The sequence below is a fragment of the Oncorhynchus mykiss genome, chromosome 17, assembly GCF_057628025.1.
Source record: "Oncorhynchus mykiss isolate SJ-2025 chromosome 17, ASM5762802v1, whole genome shotgun sequence".
Lineage (NCBI taxonomy): Eukaryota > Metazoa > Chordata > Actinopteri > Salmoniformes > Salmonidae > Oncorhynchus > Oncorhynchus mykiss.
Window position 1 is genome coordinate 57,086,298 of NC_143038.1, and position 22,262 is coordinate 57,108,559.

Below are 22,262 nucleotides of genomic sequence, written 5' to 3' on the forward strand. Positions count from 1 at the left end.
TGTATACATCAATGAGGTCGCTCTTGCTGCTGGTGAGTCTCTGATCCACCTCTACGCAGACGACACCATTCTGTATACTTCTGGCCCTTCTTTGGACACTGTGTTAACAACCCTCCAGGCAAGCTTCAATGCCATACAACTCTCCTTCCGTGGCCTCCAATTGCTCTTAAATACAAGTAAAACTAAATGCATGCTCTTCAACCGATCGCTGCCTGCACCTGCCCGCCTGTCCAACATCACTACTCTGGACGGCTCTGACTTAGAATACGTGGACAACTACAAATACTTAGGTGTCTGGTTAGGCTGTAAACTCTCCTTCCAGACTCACATCAACCATCTCCAATCCAAAGTTAAATCTAGAATTGGCTTCCTATTTCGCAACAAAGCATCCTTCACTCATGCTGCCAAACATACCCTCGTAAAACTGACCATCCTACCAATCCTCGACTTTGGCGATGTCATTTACAAAATAGCCTCCAATACCTTACTCATCAAATTGGATGCAGTCTATCACAGTGCAATCCGTTTTGTCACCAAAGCCCAATATACTACCCACCATTGCGACCTGTACGCTCTCGTTGGCTGGCCCTCGCTTCATACTCGTCGCCAAACCCACTGGCTCCATGTCATCTACAAGACCCTGCTAGGTAAAGTCCCCCCTTATCTCAGCTCGCTGGTCACCATAGCATCTCCCACCTGTAGCACACGCTCCAGCAGGTATATCTCTCTAGTCACCCCCAAAACCAATTCTTTCTTTGGCCGCCTCTCCTTCCAGTTCTCTGCTGCCAATGACTGGAACGAACTACAAAAATCTCTGAAACTGGAAACACTTATCTCCTTCACTAGCTTTAAGCACCAACTGTCAGAGCAGCTCACAGATTACTGCACCTGTACATAGCCCACCTATAATTTAGCCCAAACAACTACCTCTTTCCCTACTGTATTTTATTTATTTATTTATTTTGCTCCTTTGCACCCCATTATTTTTATTTCTACTTTGCACATTCTTCCATTGCAAATGTCATGTTGTGTCTTTCTGTCTTTTCCTTTCACCCTGTCTCCCTCTGCTGGTCGTACTAGGTTACCGTTTCTGTCTCTCTTTTCCCCAGCTGTTCCTTGTCTTCTCTGACTACCTCATTCACCCCTTTTTCCCACCTGTTCCCTTTTTCCCTCTGATTAGGTCCTCTATATCTCTCTCTGTTTTTGTTCCTGTCCTTGTCGGATTCTTGTTTGTGTGTCTCATGCCTGAACCAGACTATCATCGTGTTTGCTGCAACCTTGTCCTGTCCTGTCGGAATCTACCTGTCCATCTGAGCCCACGTGTGTTCATCATTAAAGAAACTCTGTTTGTTAATTCGCTTTTGGGTCCTCATTCACGCACCTGACAGAAGAATCCGACCAAGAATGGACCCAGCGACTTCGGATCCTCTCCACTCAGCCGTCGAGATCCAGGGAGCGATGCTAGGCAGACACGAGCAGGAATTGTCTGCTGCTCGACATGCCGTTGAGACCCTGGCCACCCAAGTCTCCAACCTCACAGAACAGGTTCACCATCTCCGCCTCGATCCACCGGCCACTTCCAGGGCTTTCGAATCTCCGGAGCCCAGAATCAATAACCCGCCGTGTTACTCTGGGGAGCCCACTGAATGCCGCTCGTTCCTCACCCAGTGTGATATTGTGTTTTCTCTCCAGCCCAACACTTACGCCAGGAGCACTGCTCGTGTCGCCTACGTCATATCTCTCCTTACTGGACGGGCTCGTGAGTGGGGCACGGCAATCTGGGAGGCAAGGGCTGAGTGTACTAACCAGTATCAGGACTTTAAGGAGGAGATGATACGGGTTTTTGATCGATCTGTTTTTGGGGAGGAGGCTTCCAGGGCCCTGTCTTCCCTATGTCAAGGCAATCGATCCATAACAGACTACTCTATTGAGTTTCGCACTCTTGCTGCCTCCAGTGGCTGGAACGAGCCGGCTTTGCTCGCTCGTCTTCTGGAGGGTCTCCGCGCAGAGGTAAAGGATGAGATTCTCTCCCGGGAGGTTCCTTCCAGCGTGGATTCCTTGATTGAACTCGCTATTCGCATTGAGCGACGGGTTGATCTTCGTCACCGAGCTCGTGGAAAGGAGCTCGCGTTCTCCGTTGCCCCCCTCTCCGCATCACTACCATCTTCCTCTGCCGGCTCGGGAGCTGAGCCTATGCAGCTGGGAGGTATCCGCATCTCGACTAAGGAGAGGGAACGGAGAATCACCAACCGCCTCTGTCTCTATTGCGGTTCTGCTGGTCATTTTGTCACTTCATGTCCAGTAAAAGCCAGAGCTCATCAGTAAGCGGAGGGCTACTGGTGAGCGCTACTACTCCTGTCTCTCCTTCAAGATCCTGCACTACCTTGTCGGTCCATCTACGCTGGACCGGTTCGTCAGCTTCCTGCAGTGCCTTAATAGACTCTGGGGCGGAGGGCTGTTTTATGGACGAGACCTGGGCTCGGGAACATGACATTCCTCTCAGACAGTTAAGGGAGTCCACGGCCTTGTTCGCCCTGGATGGTAGTCCTCTCCCCAGGATTCAGCGTGAGACGCTACCTTTAACCCTCACTGTTTCTGGTAATCATAGCGAAACCATTTCTTTTTTAATTTTTCGTTCACCTTTTACACCTGTTGTTTTGGGCCATCCCTGGCTAGTTTGTCATAATCCTTCCATTAATTGGTCTAGTAATTCTATCCTCTCCTGGAACGTCTCTTGTCATGTGAAATGTTTAATGTCTGCTATCCCTCCTGTTTCCTCTGTCTCTTCTTCACAGGAGGAGCCTGGTGATTTGACAGGGGTGCCGGAGGAATATCACGATCTGCGCACGGTGTTCAGTCGGTCCAGGGCCACCTCTCTTCCTCCACACCGGTCGTATGATTGTAGTATTGATCTCCTTCCGGGAACCACTCCCCCCCGGGGTAGACTATACTCTCTGTCGGCTCCCGAACGTAAGGCTCTCGAGGATTATTTGTCTGTAGCTCTTGACGCCGGTACCATAGTCCCCTCCTCCTCTCCCGCCGGAGCGGGGTTTTTTTTTGTCAAGAAGAAGGACGGGTCTCTGCGCCCCTGCATAGATTATCGAGGGCTGAATGACATAACAGTGAAGAATCGTTATCCGCTTCCTCTTATGTCTTCAGCCTTCGAGATCCTGCAGGGAGCCAGGTTTTTCACTAAGTTGGACCTTCGTAACGCTTACCATCTCGTGCGCATCAGGGAGGGGGACGAGTGGAAGACGGCGTTTAACACTCCGTTAGGGCACTTTGAATACCGGGTTCTTCCTTTCGGCCTCGCTAACGCTCCAGCTGTCTTTCAGGCATTAGTCAATGATGTCCTGAGAGACATGCTGAACATCTTTGTTTTCGTTTACCTTGACGATATCCTGATTTTTTCACCGTCACTCCAGATTCATGTTCAGCACGTTCGACGTGTCCTCCAGCGCCTTTTAGAGAATTGTCTTTTTGTGAAGGCTGAGAAGTGCACTTTTCATGCCTCCTCCGTCACATTTCTCGGTTCTGTTATTTCCGCTGAAGGCATTAAGATGGATCCCGCTAAGGTCCAAGCTGTCATTGATTGGCCCGCCCCTAAGTCACGCGTCGAGCTGCAGCGCTTTCTCGGCTTCGCGAACTTCTATCGTCGTTTCATCCGTAATTTCGGTCAGGTGGCAGCTCCTCTCACAGCCCTTACTTCTGTCAAGACGTGCTTTAAGTGGTCCGTTTCCGCCCAGGGAGCTTTTGATCTCCTCAAGAATCGTTTTACATCCGCTCCTATCCTTGTTACACCTGACGTCTCTAGACAGTTCGTTGTCGAGGTTGACGCGTCAGAGGTGGGCGTGGGAGCCATTCTTTCTCAGCGCTCCCTCTCTGACGACAAGGTCCACCCATGCGCGTATTTTTCTCATCGCCTGTCGCCGTCGGAACGTAACTATGATGTGGGAAACCGCGAACTGCTCGCCATCCGGTTAGCCCTAGGCGAATGGCGACAGTGGTTGGAGGGGGCGACCGTTCCTTTTGTCGTTTGGACTGACCATAGGAACCTTGAGTACATCCGTTCTGCCAAACGACTTAATGCGCGTCAGGCGCGTTGGGCGCTGTTTTTCGCTCGTTTCGAGTTCGTGATTTCTTATCGTCCGGGCTCTAAGAACACCAAGCCTGATGCTTTATCTCGTCTCTTCAGTTCTTCAGTAGCCTCCACTGACCCCGAGGGGATTCTCCCTGAGGGGCGTGTTGTCGGGTTGACTGTCTGGGGAATTGAGAGGCAGGTAAAGCAAGCGCTCACTCACACTCCGTCGCCGCGCGCTTGTCCTAGGAACCTTCTTTTCGTTCCCGTTCCTACTCGTCTGGCCGTTCTTCAGTGGGCTCACTCTGCCAAGTTAGCCGGCCACCCTGGCGTTCGGGGTACGCTTGCTTCCATTCGCCAGCGTTTTTGGTTGCCCACCCGGGAGCATGACACGCGTCGTTTCGTGGCTGCTTGTTCGGTCTGCGCGCAGACTAAGTCCGGTAACTCCCCTCCTGCCGGCCGTCTCAGGCCGCTTCCCATTCCCTCTCGACCGTGGTCTCACATCGCCTTAGATTTTGTCACCGGACTGCCTTCGTCAGCGGGGAAGACTGTTATTCTTACGGTTGTCGATAGGTTCTCTAAGGCGGCTCATTTCATTCCCCTTGCTAAGCTTCCTTCTGCTAAAGAGACGGCACAAATCATCATCGAGAATGTTTTCAGAATTCATGGCCTTCCGTCAGACGTCGTTTCGGACAGAGGTCCGCAATTCACGTCTCAATTTTGGAGGGAGTTTTGCCGTTTGATTGGGGCTTCCGTCAGTCTCTCTTCCGGCTTTCACCCCCAGTCTAACGGTCAAGCAGAACGGGCCAATCAGACTATTGGTCGCATCTTACGCAGTCTTTCTTTTCGCAACCCTGCGTCTTGGTCAGAACAGCTCCCCTGGGCAGAATACGCCCACAACTCGCTTCCTTCGTCTGCGACCGGGCTATCTCCTTTTCAGAGTAGCCTCGGGTACCAGCCTCCGCTGTTCTCATCTCAGTTCGCCGAGTCCAGCGTCCCCTCCGCTCAGGCTTTTGTCCAACGTTGCGAGCGCACCTGGAAGAGGGTCAGGTCTGCACTTTGCCGTTATAGGACGCAGACTGTGAGGGCTGCTAATAAGCGTAGAACTAAGAGTCCTAGATATTGTCGCGGTCAGAGAGTTTGGCTCTCCACTCAGAACCTTCCCCTTAAGACGGCTTCTCGCAAGTTGACCCCGCGGTTCATTGGTCCGTTCCGTATTTCTCGGGTCATTAATCCTGTCGCAGTTCGACTTCTTCTTCCGCGATACCTTCGTCGCGTCCACCCGGTCTTCCATGTCTCCTGTATCAAGCCCGTTCTTCGCGCCCCCGCTCGTCTTCCCCCCCCCCCCCCCATCCTTGTCGAGGGCGCACCCATCTACAGGGTCCGTAGGATTTTGGACATGCGTCCTCGGGGCCGTGGTCACCAGTACCTCGTAGATTGGGAGGGGTACGGTCCTGAGGAGAGGAGTTGGGTTCCCTCTCGGGACGTGCTGGACCGTGCGCTGATCGAGGATTTCCTCCGTTGCCGCCAGGTTTCCTCCTCGAGTGCGCCAGGAGGCGCTCGGTGAGTGGGGGGGTACTGTCATGTTGTGTCTTTCTGTCTTTTCCTTTCACCCTGTCTCCCTCTGCTGGTCGTACTAGGTTACCGTTTCTGTCTCTCTTTTCCCCAGCTGTTCCTTGTCTTCTCTGACTACCTCATTCACCCCTTTTTCCCACCTGTTCCCTTTTTCCCTCTGATTAGGTCCTCTATATCTCTCTCTGTTTTTGTTCCTGTCCTTGTCGGATTCTTGTTTGTGTGTCTCATGCCTGAACCAGACTATCATCGTGTTTGCTGCAACCTTGTCCTGTCCTGTCGGAATCTACCTGTCCATCTGAGCCCACGTGTGTTCATCATTAAAGAAACTCTGTTTGTTAATTCGCTTTTGGGTCCTCATTCACGCACCTGACAGCAAATCTACCATTCCAGTGTTTTACTTGCTATATTGTATTTACTTTGCCACCATGGCCTTTTTTTGCCTTTACCTCCCTTATCTCACCTCATTTGCTCACATCGTATATAGACTTGTTTATACTGTATTATTGACTGTATGTTTGTTTTACTCCATGTGTAAGTCTGTGTCGTTGTATGTGTCAAACTGCTTTGCTTTATCTTGGCCAGGTCGCAATTGTAAATGAGAACTTGTTCTCAACTTGCCTACCTGGTTAAATAAAGGTGAAATAACTAAATAAAAATTCCTTACCTGTTTTTATCAATGACCTGCCACTCGCTTTAAACAAAGCATGTGTGTCCATTTTAAGGCTGACCCAAAATAGTCGACTGGTCGATTGTTTGGTTGCTAGGCGGTTGGTCGACTGAGATTGTTTAAGCGAGCAGTAACAAATATATATATATATATATTTGCACCAACCTCAGTGAACTAATCCATTGCGGAGGCCTAGACTAAAACCCTATTTATGCTTGATTCAAAAATGTAGTCGGAGGCTCCATATGGAGGGTGTGATGCAATTGCGGAGCCTCCAGAGGCATGCAGATGCCAAATCGAACTCGGTTCCACATCACCATGCCCCTCCCAAATTTTGTAACAGTCCAGAGGGCTCTGTATAGCTCTGCATTGACATGATACATCCTGTATAAACACAAACTCACCTCTGCACTGCTCCGCGAAGCGTAATAAGTATGAATGCCCTGACTTTTGCTGAGGCCATTCTTAGCCTGACTTCTGCTGAGGCCATTTCACCATGCGGCATGGCCAATGCAGATGTTGGATTGACCATGTGCCAAAATGCACAATGCACTTCTCTCTCCAGAATGCTCTCTCTTCGCAAATCTGTGCACATTAATTGTTTCACAACTTCATTGTGTGAATTGTTTGCGTTTAATTGTTAGTGTAAATCAGTTACCCTTTACATATATCACCAGCAGTACATTTTACTGTTAACTTCTATAATTTCTAATCTACAATGTTTGTTACTTTGATTATGGTAATTTATTTCAATGCATTCAATATTATTCCTGTTCTCATTGTTGGAGTGGACACATTGGTTGCAGAGTGCACATCCTATGCTACATTTGTGAGAAACAAGTTTTGGTTTATTTAATTCCATTTAGAGTTCTGTCAATTTAGTCATTGTCTTTTGTTTTGAGCGGTCCTGCCAATGTTGAGTAAGGATATGCATGCATAGAACTAGATCTATAGGCTACCTGGCCTGCGCACAAACTAGGCATATAAATGCGGCCATTTGGGGATCTGATAGTATTTCTGATTGGCTTAATGCACCACGACTAATGACCTGTGGAGCTTCTCAAAGTAATTTTTTTTTTTTACCTCAAACAGCAAACAAACGAAGTCGGTTTTTACATCCATTGAGAATTACAATAGTTCCTCAATGTATTTGAAAAATCTTTCCAGCTTTCCCTTTCGATAACCACTCACTGTGAAATGAAAAAATGTAATGCTCTGATCCAGTGGAAACCTCATAAAATAGGCTTCTTATTAGTGCTTGGCTTGGACTGAAATAAGTTCCGGTACTCATTTTGGGTGCTGGTACTGTTTAAATAAAGGTTAAATAAATTGTTTACAATTTGTATTCACTTTGTTCAGGCCCAAGCTTGCCTTAGCAAACTTGCAACATTGTATAAAACATTCTGGTCCTTCTGTTTCCCAGTGAGCTCGGGGCAGACACAGCTGTAGGCTTTTTGCGCAAGGGATGAGAAGCTGTGCTTAACTTGGGCAGGAGCTCACTGGAGCTGAGTACCAGCACCTCAAATGTTCTACTGCTTGAGCTGCTGTTCCTCTTCTAGAATATTTGCTCAAACATATGGTGGCGCTCCGGTACCTAAATATAACTAGGCAACGCTGGACCAATTGTGTGTGCCGCCCTATGGGACTCCCAATCACTGGCTGGATGTGGTAGAGTCTGCATAGTTGATACAATGTTTCAAGTTCTTTGCAGACAGGCAAAGCCAATCTGATTTATATGATATTTATTTTTAAATCAAGATATTTTCAACCTGCAGGCTGCAATGTTTGTATTTGTTGGCTTTATATAGAATATTTTTACATAGTTGGCAATATATTACTTTTTAGGTTTGTATAATTTTCATTTATAATAGAATTTTAATTAACCACATGACAATGATTTTGAGAAATATAGACATTACAATAAATTCAATTAAACTGTTTCAATGAAATGTGCATATGAAAACCATAACTGGAACGCTGATCAGTAAAAATAGTAAGATAAAATGGCATTCCACCTGAGAAAGGTTGCAGACCCCTTGTGTAGCCTATCACCGGAAACTTCAGGAGCGTAATGGCAGAATCTACGAAAGCCAGAAGGAACGGGAGTAAAATAGTTGGTTCAGGTTAAGTTTTTTTTCTTCTGGTTATCTAAATCTCTGGCTCCTTCTAGAGGCATCAAACCGTAAGCCTAAAGCATCAAACAAGCTCAATACACATACAGTTGAAGTCGGAAGTTTACATAAACCTTAGCCAAATACATTTAAACTCAGTTTCTCACAATTCCTGACCTTTAATCCAGGTAAAAATTCCCTGTTTTAGGTCAGTTAGGATCGCCACTTTATTTTAAGAATGTGAAATGTCAGAATAATAGTAGAGAGAATTATTTATTTCAGCTTGTATTTCTTTCATCACATTTCCAGAGGGTTAGAAGTTTACATACACTCAATTAGTATTTGGTAGCATTGCCTGTTTAACTTGGATCAAACATTTCAGGTAGCCTTCCACAAGCTTCCCACAATAAGTTGGGTGGATTTTGTCCCATTCCTCCTGACAGAGCTGGCGTAACTGAGTCAGGTTTGTAGGCCTCCTTGCTCACACACGCTTTTTCAGTTCTGCCCACAAATGTTCTATAGGATTGAGGTCAGGACTTTGTGATACCTCCAATACCTTGACTTTGTTGTCCTTAAAGCCATTTTGCCACAACTTTGGAAGTATGCTTGGGGTCATTGTCCATTTGGAAGACCCATTTGCGACCAAGATTTAACTTCCTGACTGATGTCTTGAGATGTTGCTTCTATATATCCACGTAATTTCCTCCCTCATGATCCCATCTATTTTGTGAAGTGCACCAGTCCCTCCTGCAGCAAAGCACCCCCACAACATGATGCTGCCACTCCCATGCTTCACGGTTGGGATGGTAATTTTCAGCTTCCCCCTTTTTCCTCCAAACATAATGATGGTCATTATGGCAAAACAGTTCTATTTTTGTTTCATCAGACCAGAGGACATTTCTCCAAAAAGTACGACCTTTGTCCCCAAGTGCAGATGCAAACCGTAGTCTGGCTTTTTTATGGCAGTTTTGGAGCAGTGGCTTCTTCTTTGCTGAGCGGCCTTTCAGGTTATGTAGATATATTGGAAGTGTACCTTAATTTGCAAATAAATTCATTAAAAATCCTATAATGTGTTTTTCTGGATTTTTTTTCTCATTTTGTCTGTCATAGTTGAAGTGTACCTATGATGACAATTACAGGCCTCTCTCATCTTTTTAAGTGGGAGAACTTGCACAATTGGTGGCTGACGAAATACTTTTTTGCTCCACTGTATGTGTAACTGATTGATGCACACACAACATATTAATGTTTTTAACTGAACAGTACCAGTAAAAATTTGGACACACCTACTCATTTAAGGGTTTTTCTTTATTTGTAATATTTTCTACCTTTCAGAATAATAGTGAAGACATCAATACTATGAAATAACACACATGGAATCATGTAGTAACCCAAAAAGTGTTAAACAAATCAAAATATAATTTACATTTTATATTCTTCAAAGTTGCCACCCTTTGCCTTGATGGCAGCTTTGGACACTTTTGGCATTCTCTCAACCAGCTTCATGAGGAATTTCTCAACAGTCTTGAAGGAGTCCCCACCACATATGCTGAGCACTTGTTGGCTGTTTTTCCTTCACTGTGGTCCAACTCATTCCAAACCATCTCAATTGGGTTGAAGTCAGGTGATTGTAAAGACCAGGTCATTTGATGCACAACTCTATATACAGTGTGTGCAAAAGGCATGAGGAGGTAGGCAATAAATAGGCCATAGGAGCGAATAATTAAAATTTAGCAGATTAACACTAGAGTGATAGATGAGCAGATGATGATGTGCAAGTAGAGATACTGGTGTGCAAAAGAGCAGAAAAGTAAATAAAATAAAAACAGTATGGGGATGAGGTAAGTAGATTGGGTGGGCTATTTACAGATGGACTATGTACAGCTGCAGTGATCAGTTAGCTGCCCAGATAGTTGATGTTTAAAGTTGGTGAGGGAAAAAAGCCTCCAACTTGTTACCTTGTTACAACATAACTGATTGGTTCAAACGCATTAAGAAGGAAAGAAATTCCACAGATGAACTTTTAACAAGCCACACCTGTTAATTAAAATGCATTCTAGGTGACTCTCTCATGAAGCTGGTTGAGATAATGCCAAGAGTGTGCAAAGCTGTCAAGGCAAACGGTGGCTACTTTGAAGAATCTCACATATAAAATATATTTTGTTTAACACTTTTTTAGTTACTAAATGATTCCCTATGTGCAATTTCATAGTGTTGATGTCTTCACTATCATTATATAATGTGCAAAATAGTCAAATAAAGAAAAACCCTGGAATGAGTAGATGTGTCCAAACTTTTGACTGGTACTGTATATAAATTGTAAAGTATTTTGTCTGTAACGTCTTTTTCGTTTTGCACAGGATCCCAGTAGATTAACTGTCACCATTGGCGTCGGCTAATGGGCTTCTTAATAAATCAAATCAATCAATTTACCTCCATTACCCATGAAATTCCTAGTTTCAAAGCAACTGTTTTCTGGAAAATGTGCAGTACAATTTGCCTTATATTTCCCCCCACATGGGCCAGCCCACTAGCATTTAGAGTTCTAAGTCAATGAGCTTCAACCTGTTGCCATTTGGGTGACAGTTGCAAAGACGCCCACACAGTACAGCAAGAGAGAGATACTGTAGCGATCAATGACGTGGTGCACATATCTGCACATTTGTGATGAAGTACACAATGTTGGGTAACCAATTTTGGATCGTGAGCGCTACTTTCAAAACTATTGGCTAAAAAGTATACAAAAGTTCTAGAGAATCCCTTTAACAAATTATATGTTGGATTCACATCTCCAACTCATCCTTCCCAAAAATAATGGGATTAAGCCAGTGGCTCAGATGGAACTATCCAAGCAGATAGATCTCCTTTAAATGTTGATATTTAAATGTTGTCAACCAAAAATAACTCAATATGACTTTTGTAAAACAAACTAATGTAACATTCAACATTAATATGATTAAAACATCCATGGTTACTGTTCAAGATAGCATGCATAGGTCGTCGCAGGTCTGTGGAGATCTTCACAATTGCTGTAATAATCTGTGCAGAATCTCAAGCGGCATTGATCACTTGCACCATGTAGTTTTAATGTAAATCCAGGAAATTTGATTCTGCTGTTGATGAAGCACAGTGATAACACATTAATCAGTTGTATAAATAAATTAAAATATCTGATCTTGTACTCCCATTTGAACTTTTCTGTGCTTTAAATGGTTAATCGCACAATGATAGAAATTTGGGTGACAACTAAAGTGGGTGAGTGTGCGAAAATACTTTACGTTGTAATCTCATTGATCAAAGCCTCAACCAAATATTACCCAATTATCCATGTTGAAATGACATGTGGGACAGTGTGCCCCAGTGGGTTCACACTGAACTCTTTCTCCTAAAATACTCTCTACTCTAATTATAGGTTAAAATTGTGGGCTATATTGATCTATAAAACTCAACTAAGAAGAGTTACGATGAGTCACTCCACTAATGAGGGGAAATTGCTTTTATATTGACATGAATATAGAGCATTAACAATATCCACTGTGTTTCTGGTGTGTGTATGTTTTCAACCCAGATCCAAATCCACATGGCTGAGAACGCCCTAGTCCTCCCGGTTTCCTGTCCTCTCTCATCTGAATCACCAAAAGGGGGTTATTCACTGATCAAGCTTCTCTGGGTCCTGTTTGATAAATCCAGCCCACTTGGAGGTTGAAGCTTGCAGCCATTATGCTTTATTCTCTGTCTCACTTCTCTTTGAGTCTCCCTGTCTTTGTAAATGGACCGATAGTACATCTGGTCCCTATTCAGTGAGGACCCACAACTGAGAGCTGAAGTTTAAGCTATGGGATCAAGTTGTTGCTGCTGCTTTTCTCTAAGATATGTTTTCTATTGTCTCAATACTTTTTTTGTGACTGATGGGGATGGGTATGGCATTTTCACCACCATATCTTAGGCCTCTGAAGAGGCTATGGAGTTTTGACAGTATGTTTAAATTAAAGTTAGGGTACAGGGATACAATTTAAATTGGGCTAGAAGTAGGTGCTTTCCACACAAACAGACTGTCATTATCGAGATTGTTTGTTTCCTGCTTTGTAGGCATTTCTCTTTGCAAATTCCAAGCCGAACCATCTGCCATACGTCCTGAGTGACTTCACTTCAATTGCTCTCTGTGACTGTCTTTAGGAGCTCTAAATCTAGCTGAGAAAAACACTTTTAATTGGCATTGAGGGGGAAGAGGGGCAGAAGGCCTACCAATCCACCACATTTCAGAGAAAGCCAGAGCAAAAGATCAAGCAACATATCTTCCGCTTAGGTGGCGAGTGCCAAAAGCAAACCCACACAAATCCACAGACAGCAAGATGATCAAACTAAAAGAGAAGAAAATGTACTTACATTATCGATCGTCATTAAAGTGTGCATGTGGAACATTTACACAACAAAGCGTGTTAAAAACAGCACCAGGCGCTCTCTGGGCGGAGGGGTCCAGGTAAATCAACCTCAATATCACTGAGCTGTGAATCCTCCCCCACACTGTAGTCTGCTCTGGAGTTCTAGAGCTAGATACAGTACTGTCATATCACTTGATAGCTGTATTAGAGATCTACAAACCTACATTCCATAGCAGGACCCTGGAGCTAGTCCACTCCAGCAGGCAATTAGGCCATTTCAGCAGGCCACTTGGAGAGCAGAGCAGCACCACAATAAGGCTGACAGAAATGGTCTTCCTGACACATGAAAGTAAAGCAGGGCCAGGGCTTTTCTTTCTTCAGTGCCTGGGCTCCTGGACATTGTGTTCCTGTTCAGTGGGTCTGGAGACATTAGCTTCTGTTGTTGCAGTAGGTTTGACAACATTTCTCAGCCCATTAGCTGCTCTTTCTGCCCAAACATCTACTCAAAGCTACAGTGAGAGCAGCACTTTCAAGGCAACACTTGATATTTCTGTTGAGGAGCTGATGAAAGAGAGAGTTTCTGTGGATTCAAATGATTTTACATTGCTCTCAAGGATAGATACAGAATTAATCAGGGAGCCTAGAGGAAAATCACCTTTAATCTCGACGCATTACTGTTCCAATCTGAGAATGGATAGTTTATGTATTGCATTAGCCCTGTGAAAGGATATTTGCAGTGGTCAATTTCCCATGCATTCCTCTCCAAATAAAAATAAATGACTAAAGAATGTCTGATGTATCTGAAAATACTGTATGACCTTTATATTTGAATATGAAGCATTCAGAGAACATAAAGGGACTGAGATGGGAATACATTTAGCCTCTCAGCTGTTTTGTTTTGCACTTAGCAACAGATGTTGTTTGCTCCCCCATTCAGTCCTGACAGAGTTAAGGCAGTTTCCAGTGCAGATGATGGGGCTGAACAATTTGCTCGGCTGCCAGAAAAAACAATATCAATCCGGAGACTACAGATTAAGGCACTAAAACCAGCCCGGCTCCACATTTTCTCTTAACACAATTACAGCTAGGACTCCTGGTACAGCAAATTAAGCAGAGAGAGAAAGTTCCCAGCCACATGACAATGAGTAGGGTGTCCACCCACTCTGCCCAGGGTGGGTGAAAATGCGCTTTGATGATGACATTTCACTTCCTTATGTTTTAAAATAAATTTTACCAAGACAGATGATTCTTAATGTTTTGAATTGTTCAGTGGGGCCTAACGTATCTTTAACATTATATCCAAAAAGTCAGATTTCATAACCTAATACATCTGAAAATAAACACAGAGCTCTGTTGACAGAGCGGTTAGGCTTAATCGCAGAGGATTTGAGGATTTAACATTTTGTGGTCGTCGTCTTTCAAGTTGTTTCCGCAGGTCACAAATAGCAAAATTAGCATGACACGAGCTGAATTAAATGTACATGGTTTTGAAAATAAAAAGCTGTTTTTCAGCCTTGGGTGAATTTTGACTCGTTCTATTGTCCAGCCTATAGATAGCCAGAGCCAATTTACGAAAGCACCCAAATGTCCATTGAGAAAGCACAACGACTATACCATTTAGCTAAGCTAAGAACGACGAGAATAATCAAGTCAAAAAACGTTGTGTAGTTAGATAGCCTATAGTTAATATACTGGCAAGTTTGATGTATAACTACTAACGTTAGGTAGCTAGCTAACATAGCGGTATATACTGCTGTAATGATATGCTATGTGGTTCGTAAGGACAGTGTAGCTAACAAATTGTCAGCCAACATAACAAGTAAGGTAACTTATTTAAAAAGTCATTACTTTATTACATTGAGTAGCAAGCTTGGTTGTTAGGGCAAATCTGGTCTGTGATACGGGGGGTTTCACACCCCCCGTAGACTATTCTTTAGTGAAGGTTGAATAGTCTATTGTTCAGCTATTAGCTACCCTCACCAATTTGCAACAAATTGTTGGTCCCATCTCATTCCTTTCCCTTTTCCAAGCGTCATCATTCTGCTCATGAGTGGCTCGCTTGTGGGAGTGCTGGCAGGATATGGCAGCATCTTCGGTTGTGCGTCAAGAATTCTGCATACAGTAGCACGTTTGTATGAAGGTGTGGTTATTCACAGGCAAATTGTTATATGTTATGGAGGTACATTTGTGTCTATTTGTCGAGAGCAAAATCTTTTTTATTTTCAATCAAAAATTATTGTTCTGAAAGCAACTTTTTTTCAACAGAAAGGAAGTCCTTGGCACAATAAAGTTATTATATTATTATATTCTACTCTATCCATATGTAACAGTATAGCTTCTGTCCCTCTCCTCGCCCCTACCTGGGCTCGAACCAGGGACCCTGTGCACACATCGACAACAGCCACCCTCGAAACATCGTTACCCATCTCTTCACAAAAGCCACAGCTTTTGCAGAGCAAGGGGAACAACTACTTCAAGGTCTCAGAGCATGTGACGTCACCGATTTGAAACGCTATTAGCGCACTCCCCGCTAACTAGCTAGCCATTTCACACCGGTTACACATAGGCTTCATTAATGCCATTCTGACTTGAAGTTGATACAACAACTATGATAGCTGAGGTTCATATATTGGTATGAATATTAGTTCATAACCTAACGTTTTAGCGTCCATACACAGATTGAATCCATACTGTAGCTAGCTACACATCCATAGGCATACAGTTATTTTTATCCTCTAAGAAAGTAAATAGTTAGGTATATTACTTCAGCTGCATTGTGAGGCAAGCTTACACAATTGAACATTACATTTGCAGTAAAATGCTTTAGCTAGCTAGATTCTTTACATCCACTGTTTCACAAGACGGCAGCCTAATTTGCTGGTTTTCTCAGGAATCCCTAAAACACAAATTACAAATTCATTCTCCCAAGACAAGCTAGCTGGCTAATGTTAGCTAGTCAGATAACTTGGTAAATAGCGATTTTTGTAAAAAACTTTGACAAAAGAATATGCACAAACGTTTGTTTCTACATTAACTAACATATTGCTTTCAATTGTACATTTTTTCAGCCATCTTCACGCAGGGATGGGTGGCTCGTGTCAAAATTTGTCATTGGAACCAGTCAATATGATTGGTCATATTAAAACCTTGGGACCCAAATGCATATTGAGTGCTCTAACTCCCCCTTGTGGTGGTCTGGAGCTATGAAGCCATGATGCTGGGTACCTCCTAAGTCCCGCGGTGCAAGCTCGCAACTTTTAAAGGAGGAACCAGTGTATGGAGTGTGTTAGACCATTGCACCACTCAGGTGCTGTACAGTACGACAGTAAGAGCAAAATAATCCTAATAAAATAATAAAAACCTTAGTGTAACAACAGTTTTAGTAAGTAGTACTGAAGTCGTTCAGAATTATCAGTTTCTATTTAGGTTCATGTCGCCCATTCATTATCCGTTAGAGACACAGTAGGACCCAAAAGCATAATCAGTGCTCTAACTCCCCCTTGAGCTGGTCTGGAGAAATTAAGTGGTGACGCAGGGTACCGTACTAAACCACACATTACCTCTAAGTGCCGCAGCATAATAGCAAAACTTTTCGTGGAGCAACCACTGAACTTCCTGCTTTAGTTTTTGCTTGTAAGCAGGCGGGGGAGAACTTTGTGTGCATCTCTGTGTGTGGAGTAAAGGTGGTCTAGAGTTTTTTTCCCTCTGGTTGCACATGTAACATATTGGTAAAAAATTTGGTAAAACTGATTTAAGTTTGCCTGCATTAAAGTCCCTGGCCACTAGGAGCGCCACCTCTGGGTGAGCATTTTCTTGTTTGCTTATGGCCTTATAGAGTTGAGTGCAGTCTTCGAGCCAGCATCGGTCTGTGGTGGTAAATAGACAGCTATGAATAATATAGATGAGAAGTCTCTTGGTAGATAGTGTGGTCTAAAGATTTTGTGAATAACACGTAGGCCTCTACGTCCAGATTAAACATACTATATACATTTATGGACACAATCTAGTTCACAATTTAGTTTGTTTTTAGTCCTGGCCTTCCTCTATTTCTGATGTCCATCCAGTTTGATTTCTATTTGCCATATATTAGTAACTGTGCTCTTTAACAAAAGTTCTGAACCTATATACATTTTACAGACACAGTATGTTTTACATTTGTTATCTTGTTGTTATTAGTCCCACCCTTCAGCTCCATTCAACCCCTTTCATCTATCTCTTAACACCATCCATATTGGATTTCTGTTTGTAATATATTTTTCTACTGTCCTGGGATGCTTCACTAAAGTTATGAAATTGTTTAATCTCATAGTTGTTTGGTCTCTCTGAAGGCCTAAGTCCTATAGTCACTGACACTGACACATTCAATCAAGTGTACCACTCACATGCATTCACACCCGGTCGGCAGTGTGTGGTAGGCCATGTGCTTTAGTCAGTATAGATAGTGATAGGCTTGGTCTCTCTCTTCCTCTCCCCCCGCTGCCTCCTAGCAGCAGGGCACAGAGACCTTGGCCTAACTCTATCTCCTCTCACTCTTTCATCTGCCTTTCATTAATTATTTCATACCTCTCTCCCTCTGAAATACAGTATCATTCAAATTATTTGATAAGTGATAGGTGACGGAAAGGCAAGAGAGAATTCATGCCCTATTCCCTCTGTCTTCCTCCCCCTCTCAGAGATCACATAGCTGCTCTCTCTGCTCTGTCCTTCTATGGACCATGTGGAGATGAAATGAAGCCCATTATAGTTAGTTGTATGAAGACAAAGAGACATTGGGCAGGAGATCCAGCAGGCTGCTGTAAAGATGAAATCATTAGAGACAAAGGGGGCCAATTGGCTAAATAGGGCAGAGTGAATACATCCTGTACACAGTGCTTGACTTGGGCTGGAGCTGTCCGGAGCGGCATACCAGCACATCCAATATTTGGGGAACTGCGCAGATCTATAAAACAAAGTAGCCTATCACACAGAGTCAAAAAAGATTGATCAAAGCGGATTGAAGATGAGATCTGTATTTAATAGCTATGGAGAGTTGACATTTATATCCTGATTCCGCTAGTCTGTGAATCCGGTGTATGGGTGCCTGTAGACTTACAGTTTGAGAATGCGCACATTGAGAATGTGCCATGCCTGAATGAGCAAGTTGTCGAATGAGGGTTCTTATGGTCATGAAAATGTCATCCTGTTCAGCAAGTTCATGTTAAGTTTATGTAACCGATGTAAAATGGCTAGCTAGTTAACGGTGGTGTGTGCTAATAGCGTTTCAATCGGTGACGTCACTCGCTCTGAGACCTGAAGTAGTTATTCCCCTTGCTCTGCAAGGGCTGTGGCTTTTGTGGCATGATGGGTAACGATGCTTTGTGGGTGCCTGTTGTCGGTGTGTGCAGAGGGTCCCTGGTTCGAGCCCGGGGCGAGGGGACAGACGAAAGTTAAACTGTTACATTTACATACTGCACATCCACATTTTTATAATATTTGTCTTTACACATTATTCTATAATATTATGCTTATTTATTAAATATAAGGTATACAATTTCATTGCCTAATAAGCTATACTGTACCACCTTATTGTATCCCAACAATGGGATTTACATAGGCTTTTAGCGAACTCATAAAAATCTGTCAGTGATATTGAAGCGATATTATTCGACCTTAAAATATGATAACTATGCAACAGAACAGATGAACATGAATGACACCTACTAAACTATGATTCTAGTCTTCTGATCCGCTGGATCATACCTCAATAACCCAGCACCCAGCATCAATAGCCCAGCAGTTTTAAAAGAAAACAACCCGACTAAGTAACCCACTGCCTGCAAACCAGCAGTTGGGTCAAGTGTTATATAAATATTCATACACATAGCTCATATAAACAAAGACATTCCATCGCAAGAACACATACACCCAGCCATAAGACTGACCCCCTCTGTTCTCTTCTTTCACGACCCCCTCTGCTCTCCGGTATCAGATTTCCAGACACACAAATATCTCCTCGTATAAACACACATCTCATCCCCCTCTACTGGTCGGTTCCCTAGAGCAAAGGACTTTTGCTGTGCACCAATGGGGCCCGCTCTGGCTAGAGCAAGGCCCGCCTCCAACCCTCCGACCAGTCAGAAGACCGAAACGACAAGACTCCACCTACTTTATTCTATGTATAAAAATGAATGTAACCTTTGTATAAGGTCTCTTTTTCACCTGACTCCTTGCCGAGTTATATGAACTAGATCCGTGCACGTAAAACTGCGGGACAAGATATCTTTGACTCATTAAAACTGTCTTTTGTTACAACTGAAATCCACTCTGTCCAGCGTCCGTGATTTGGTCTCAACTCTCCAGTATTTAAACACTAACACAAGCAAACAACCCAACATGTTTTAGAGTGTACTGGGTGTGCAGGCTTTTTTTTCACGCTCCACTCTAACACCACATTGTAGTCTAAACATCAGCTGCTCAACACAACCTTGATAAGCAGACTCGGTGTGTTTCAGGGCTGGATTAAAAGCCTGCACACCCAGTAGCTCTCCAGATGGTTGACCACTTGTTTTATACAGTAGCCTACCAGTGCAGTTATTCTACTTTGTGGGGGGTTAAGTGCCTTGATTAATGGCACAACGGCAGGAGATAGCAGGCCTAAATGGGATCAGAGACCAACAGCCTTCTAGTGTCAATACCACATTTATGTAACTTCTTCACGTAGGCTACATAGAGACGCCACCAATTATTGGTCATTGAAATTTGGTTAGAAGTCATGGAAAAGCCATGAAATTCCATCTGTCAAAATGTGTATGAACCCTTAATAGTGAATAATCAGAGATCTTCTATAGCTTAATGTCATTTGTGAATTTCTGTGAACATAGTCAAATGGACCGAGTAGAAAAAAGATAGCTCCCGCACCTCTTTCATCCCAAGTCAAGCACTGCCTGTACATGCAAGGAAAATATGCCAAATTCAAATTCTGATCGGCCACATCGGTCCAGCACTGCTGTTTTGGTAATTACATTCGGTAATTTTTTTCACCCTTTTCAAAATTGTTGTAACATGAAATGTGATGGAGAGGAAAATGGCTTCCTACTGATGCACATGATGTTCTGTGCTCACGGCATCAAACTCCCCCTGAGACAAACACCTAAAAACAGCTCTTTGCACATCCACAAAAACATTTCCAATCTGGCGCAGTCAATTCAGCCATATCTAAATCAGGGAAACGTGCCTCTGCAGTACTTACCACGTTCACTCGATAGGCTGGTGTCTGTCAGGAAGAGAGAAGAGAGAGATGAAGGGAGAGAGAGAATACAACAATTAGAACACAACATGCTAGCTATCAAGCTGCCATACAAACTTGTGTCATTGTTGAACAACAGAGAGTGGTTAAGGAAACAGAAACAACAGACAAATCACAGATCACACAGAATGGAAACCAGAACCAACAAAGACACATCCTGCTTAGTGAGTTGCTGAGCAGTCATCTATCACTTCTATCATGAGGAAAGAAAAAGACATCCACACGCTGTCATTCTCTTAAAATAAAGCACACGCTCTTGAAGTTTGGGTGACATAAGAACTTGGAGCTATTGGAGCTCACTTCAAATAAACATGGAGCTCGCTTCAAATAAAGAGCGCAATGTGCATACATTATGGTATGTTGTGTACTGCACACACTGCAATTCTACTGGAACAGTTTTCCTTACACTCCTTTTTCTTTACAATGCACTTAGATCCATCAACTTGAATAGACCCCAGTTATTGTGATGTCTATAATGCGATAACGGTCTCACAATAAAACGCAGTGAATTCCACGACACGCTACATTTATGTACATCTTTAGGTCTTTATTTAGGCAAAAATTAAGACAAAGATCCAGCTGGATGAGGAGAGAAGCAGCCAGGTGTTTGTTTTCTAGACAGTTTCTCTCTATGCCTTCTGCCCCTCTGATGCCCTTCGAACGGAGAAGCTGCACACAGATTTGATGAGGGACAATTTCCATGAATGCTGTTTTGCATTCATTGACCTAATTTCTGCGTCAGGCGTCACAGGGAGTCTGGAGCGCTGACAACAACACCCCCTGCCAGTCCACCCCTGCTCACCAATGTGACCCTCAAATTGCTGTTTAATCACAGCAAAACACTTTGTAGCACAATTGTAGAACACTAGTAACTGTGACTGGCATGAATGCAGAATCTAAATGTGCCCCAAAGAGAGAGAAAGTTGCCATGCTGAGGGGAAAACATGGCCAATAATGTACTATACTGTGTCTCGCTATGCTTTGTTTGTTAGGCTGTTTATGAATACAATTATTTTCAGAGCATCTATTGACTTGCGCATGGTGCAGAGTTAGCATCAAATAATGAAAGGCATTAACAAGAATAGCATCCTAGTAACATTTGAGTCATTTAGCAGACAAGCTTATCCAGAGCCACTTACAATTAATGCATTCATCTTAAGATAGCTAGGTGGGACAACCACATCTCACAGTCGCAGTAAGTACATGTACATTTTTCCACAAGAATGAAATTATCAGCAAAGGCAGTGCTAGTAGGAAAGACAAGCTTAGTTTTTTGAGGGGCTGAGCAACTTGTGAAACGTGTGTATAGCAACTTGTGTATTTTGTACAACCAAGTAAATAGTATTTTTTAGAACCAAAACAAACAAGAAACATCCAAACAAACTATAAACCGTCGATTTCTAGGCCCTAAACATTTTGTAATGTGTACCGCCTCTCTCTTCTAGCGCATGCAAAGGCATCTCTATCCACCCCCTACATAACTCCTAGCACCTTTTCAATAATTCATCTCCCTCTGTTAAGGATTCAGCCTGCGCTGCACTTGCCAGTATCCCCACAAATTGGCAGGCAGCCTCATATTTGGCATACCCGTGGCAGCCTAGCGCTGCTCTCGCTCCTCTGTAGGCCTTGCAGCCGTCCCCTTGAGAAGACTCAAGCTGACTGTCCTGTTCCCAGTCTCCCATGGTGAGCCAGGGCTGCCTGCCTTATATTCAAGCCTCCCACTGAGGGGCCGGGCCTTCTTCCACAGCCTATTAACAGGTTCTAGACTGGAACATTATAGATCCTTTAACAGTGTGTGATTTGGAAGTTAATATATTGAGCATTAACATTTACCACAGGGCTTCATAAGGGCTTCAGACAGGCAGCCAATAGTACTGTCCCCTCAACATCATGTGTCCTGTTCCTGTGTTTGGTCTCCTTCCGCCAAGTTATGATGTCTGGACACAGCTTGGCACTCACCGTAACTCTCATCCCCTGTCTCACATATCCCCCACCTTTATCCTCTATATGCACTGACGGTTTGACGCTGACTAACCTATGCTCCCGACTCCCAGGAATTGTAATCAATGTACAATTGATAGAATGTATAACATATGGAATGAAAATACTAGTCTCACAATACAGTAGGGTATTGATGAATCACTGTATTGCATTGAGCTGTGGT

At 43.6% G+C, this 22,262-nt stretch overlaps 1 protein-coding gene across 4 annotated transcripts in view; it reads right to left on the reverse strand.

Moving 5' to 3' along the window:
• The window catches only part of LOC110494541 (cadherin-4), a 354,972-nt gene that overhangs the window by 198,098 nt on the left and 134,612 nt on the right, over positions 1-22,262 (reverse strand). For all 4 annotated transcript variants that reach the window (XM_090206011.1, XM_036950601.2, XM_036950600.2 and 1 more), the window contains exon 3: positions 20,042-20,065. In XM_090206011.1, the coding sequence (XP_090062137.1) occupies positions 20,042-20,065 (24 nt within the window). The remainder of the gene's footprint in view (positions 1-20,041; positions 20,066-22,262) is intronic.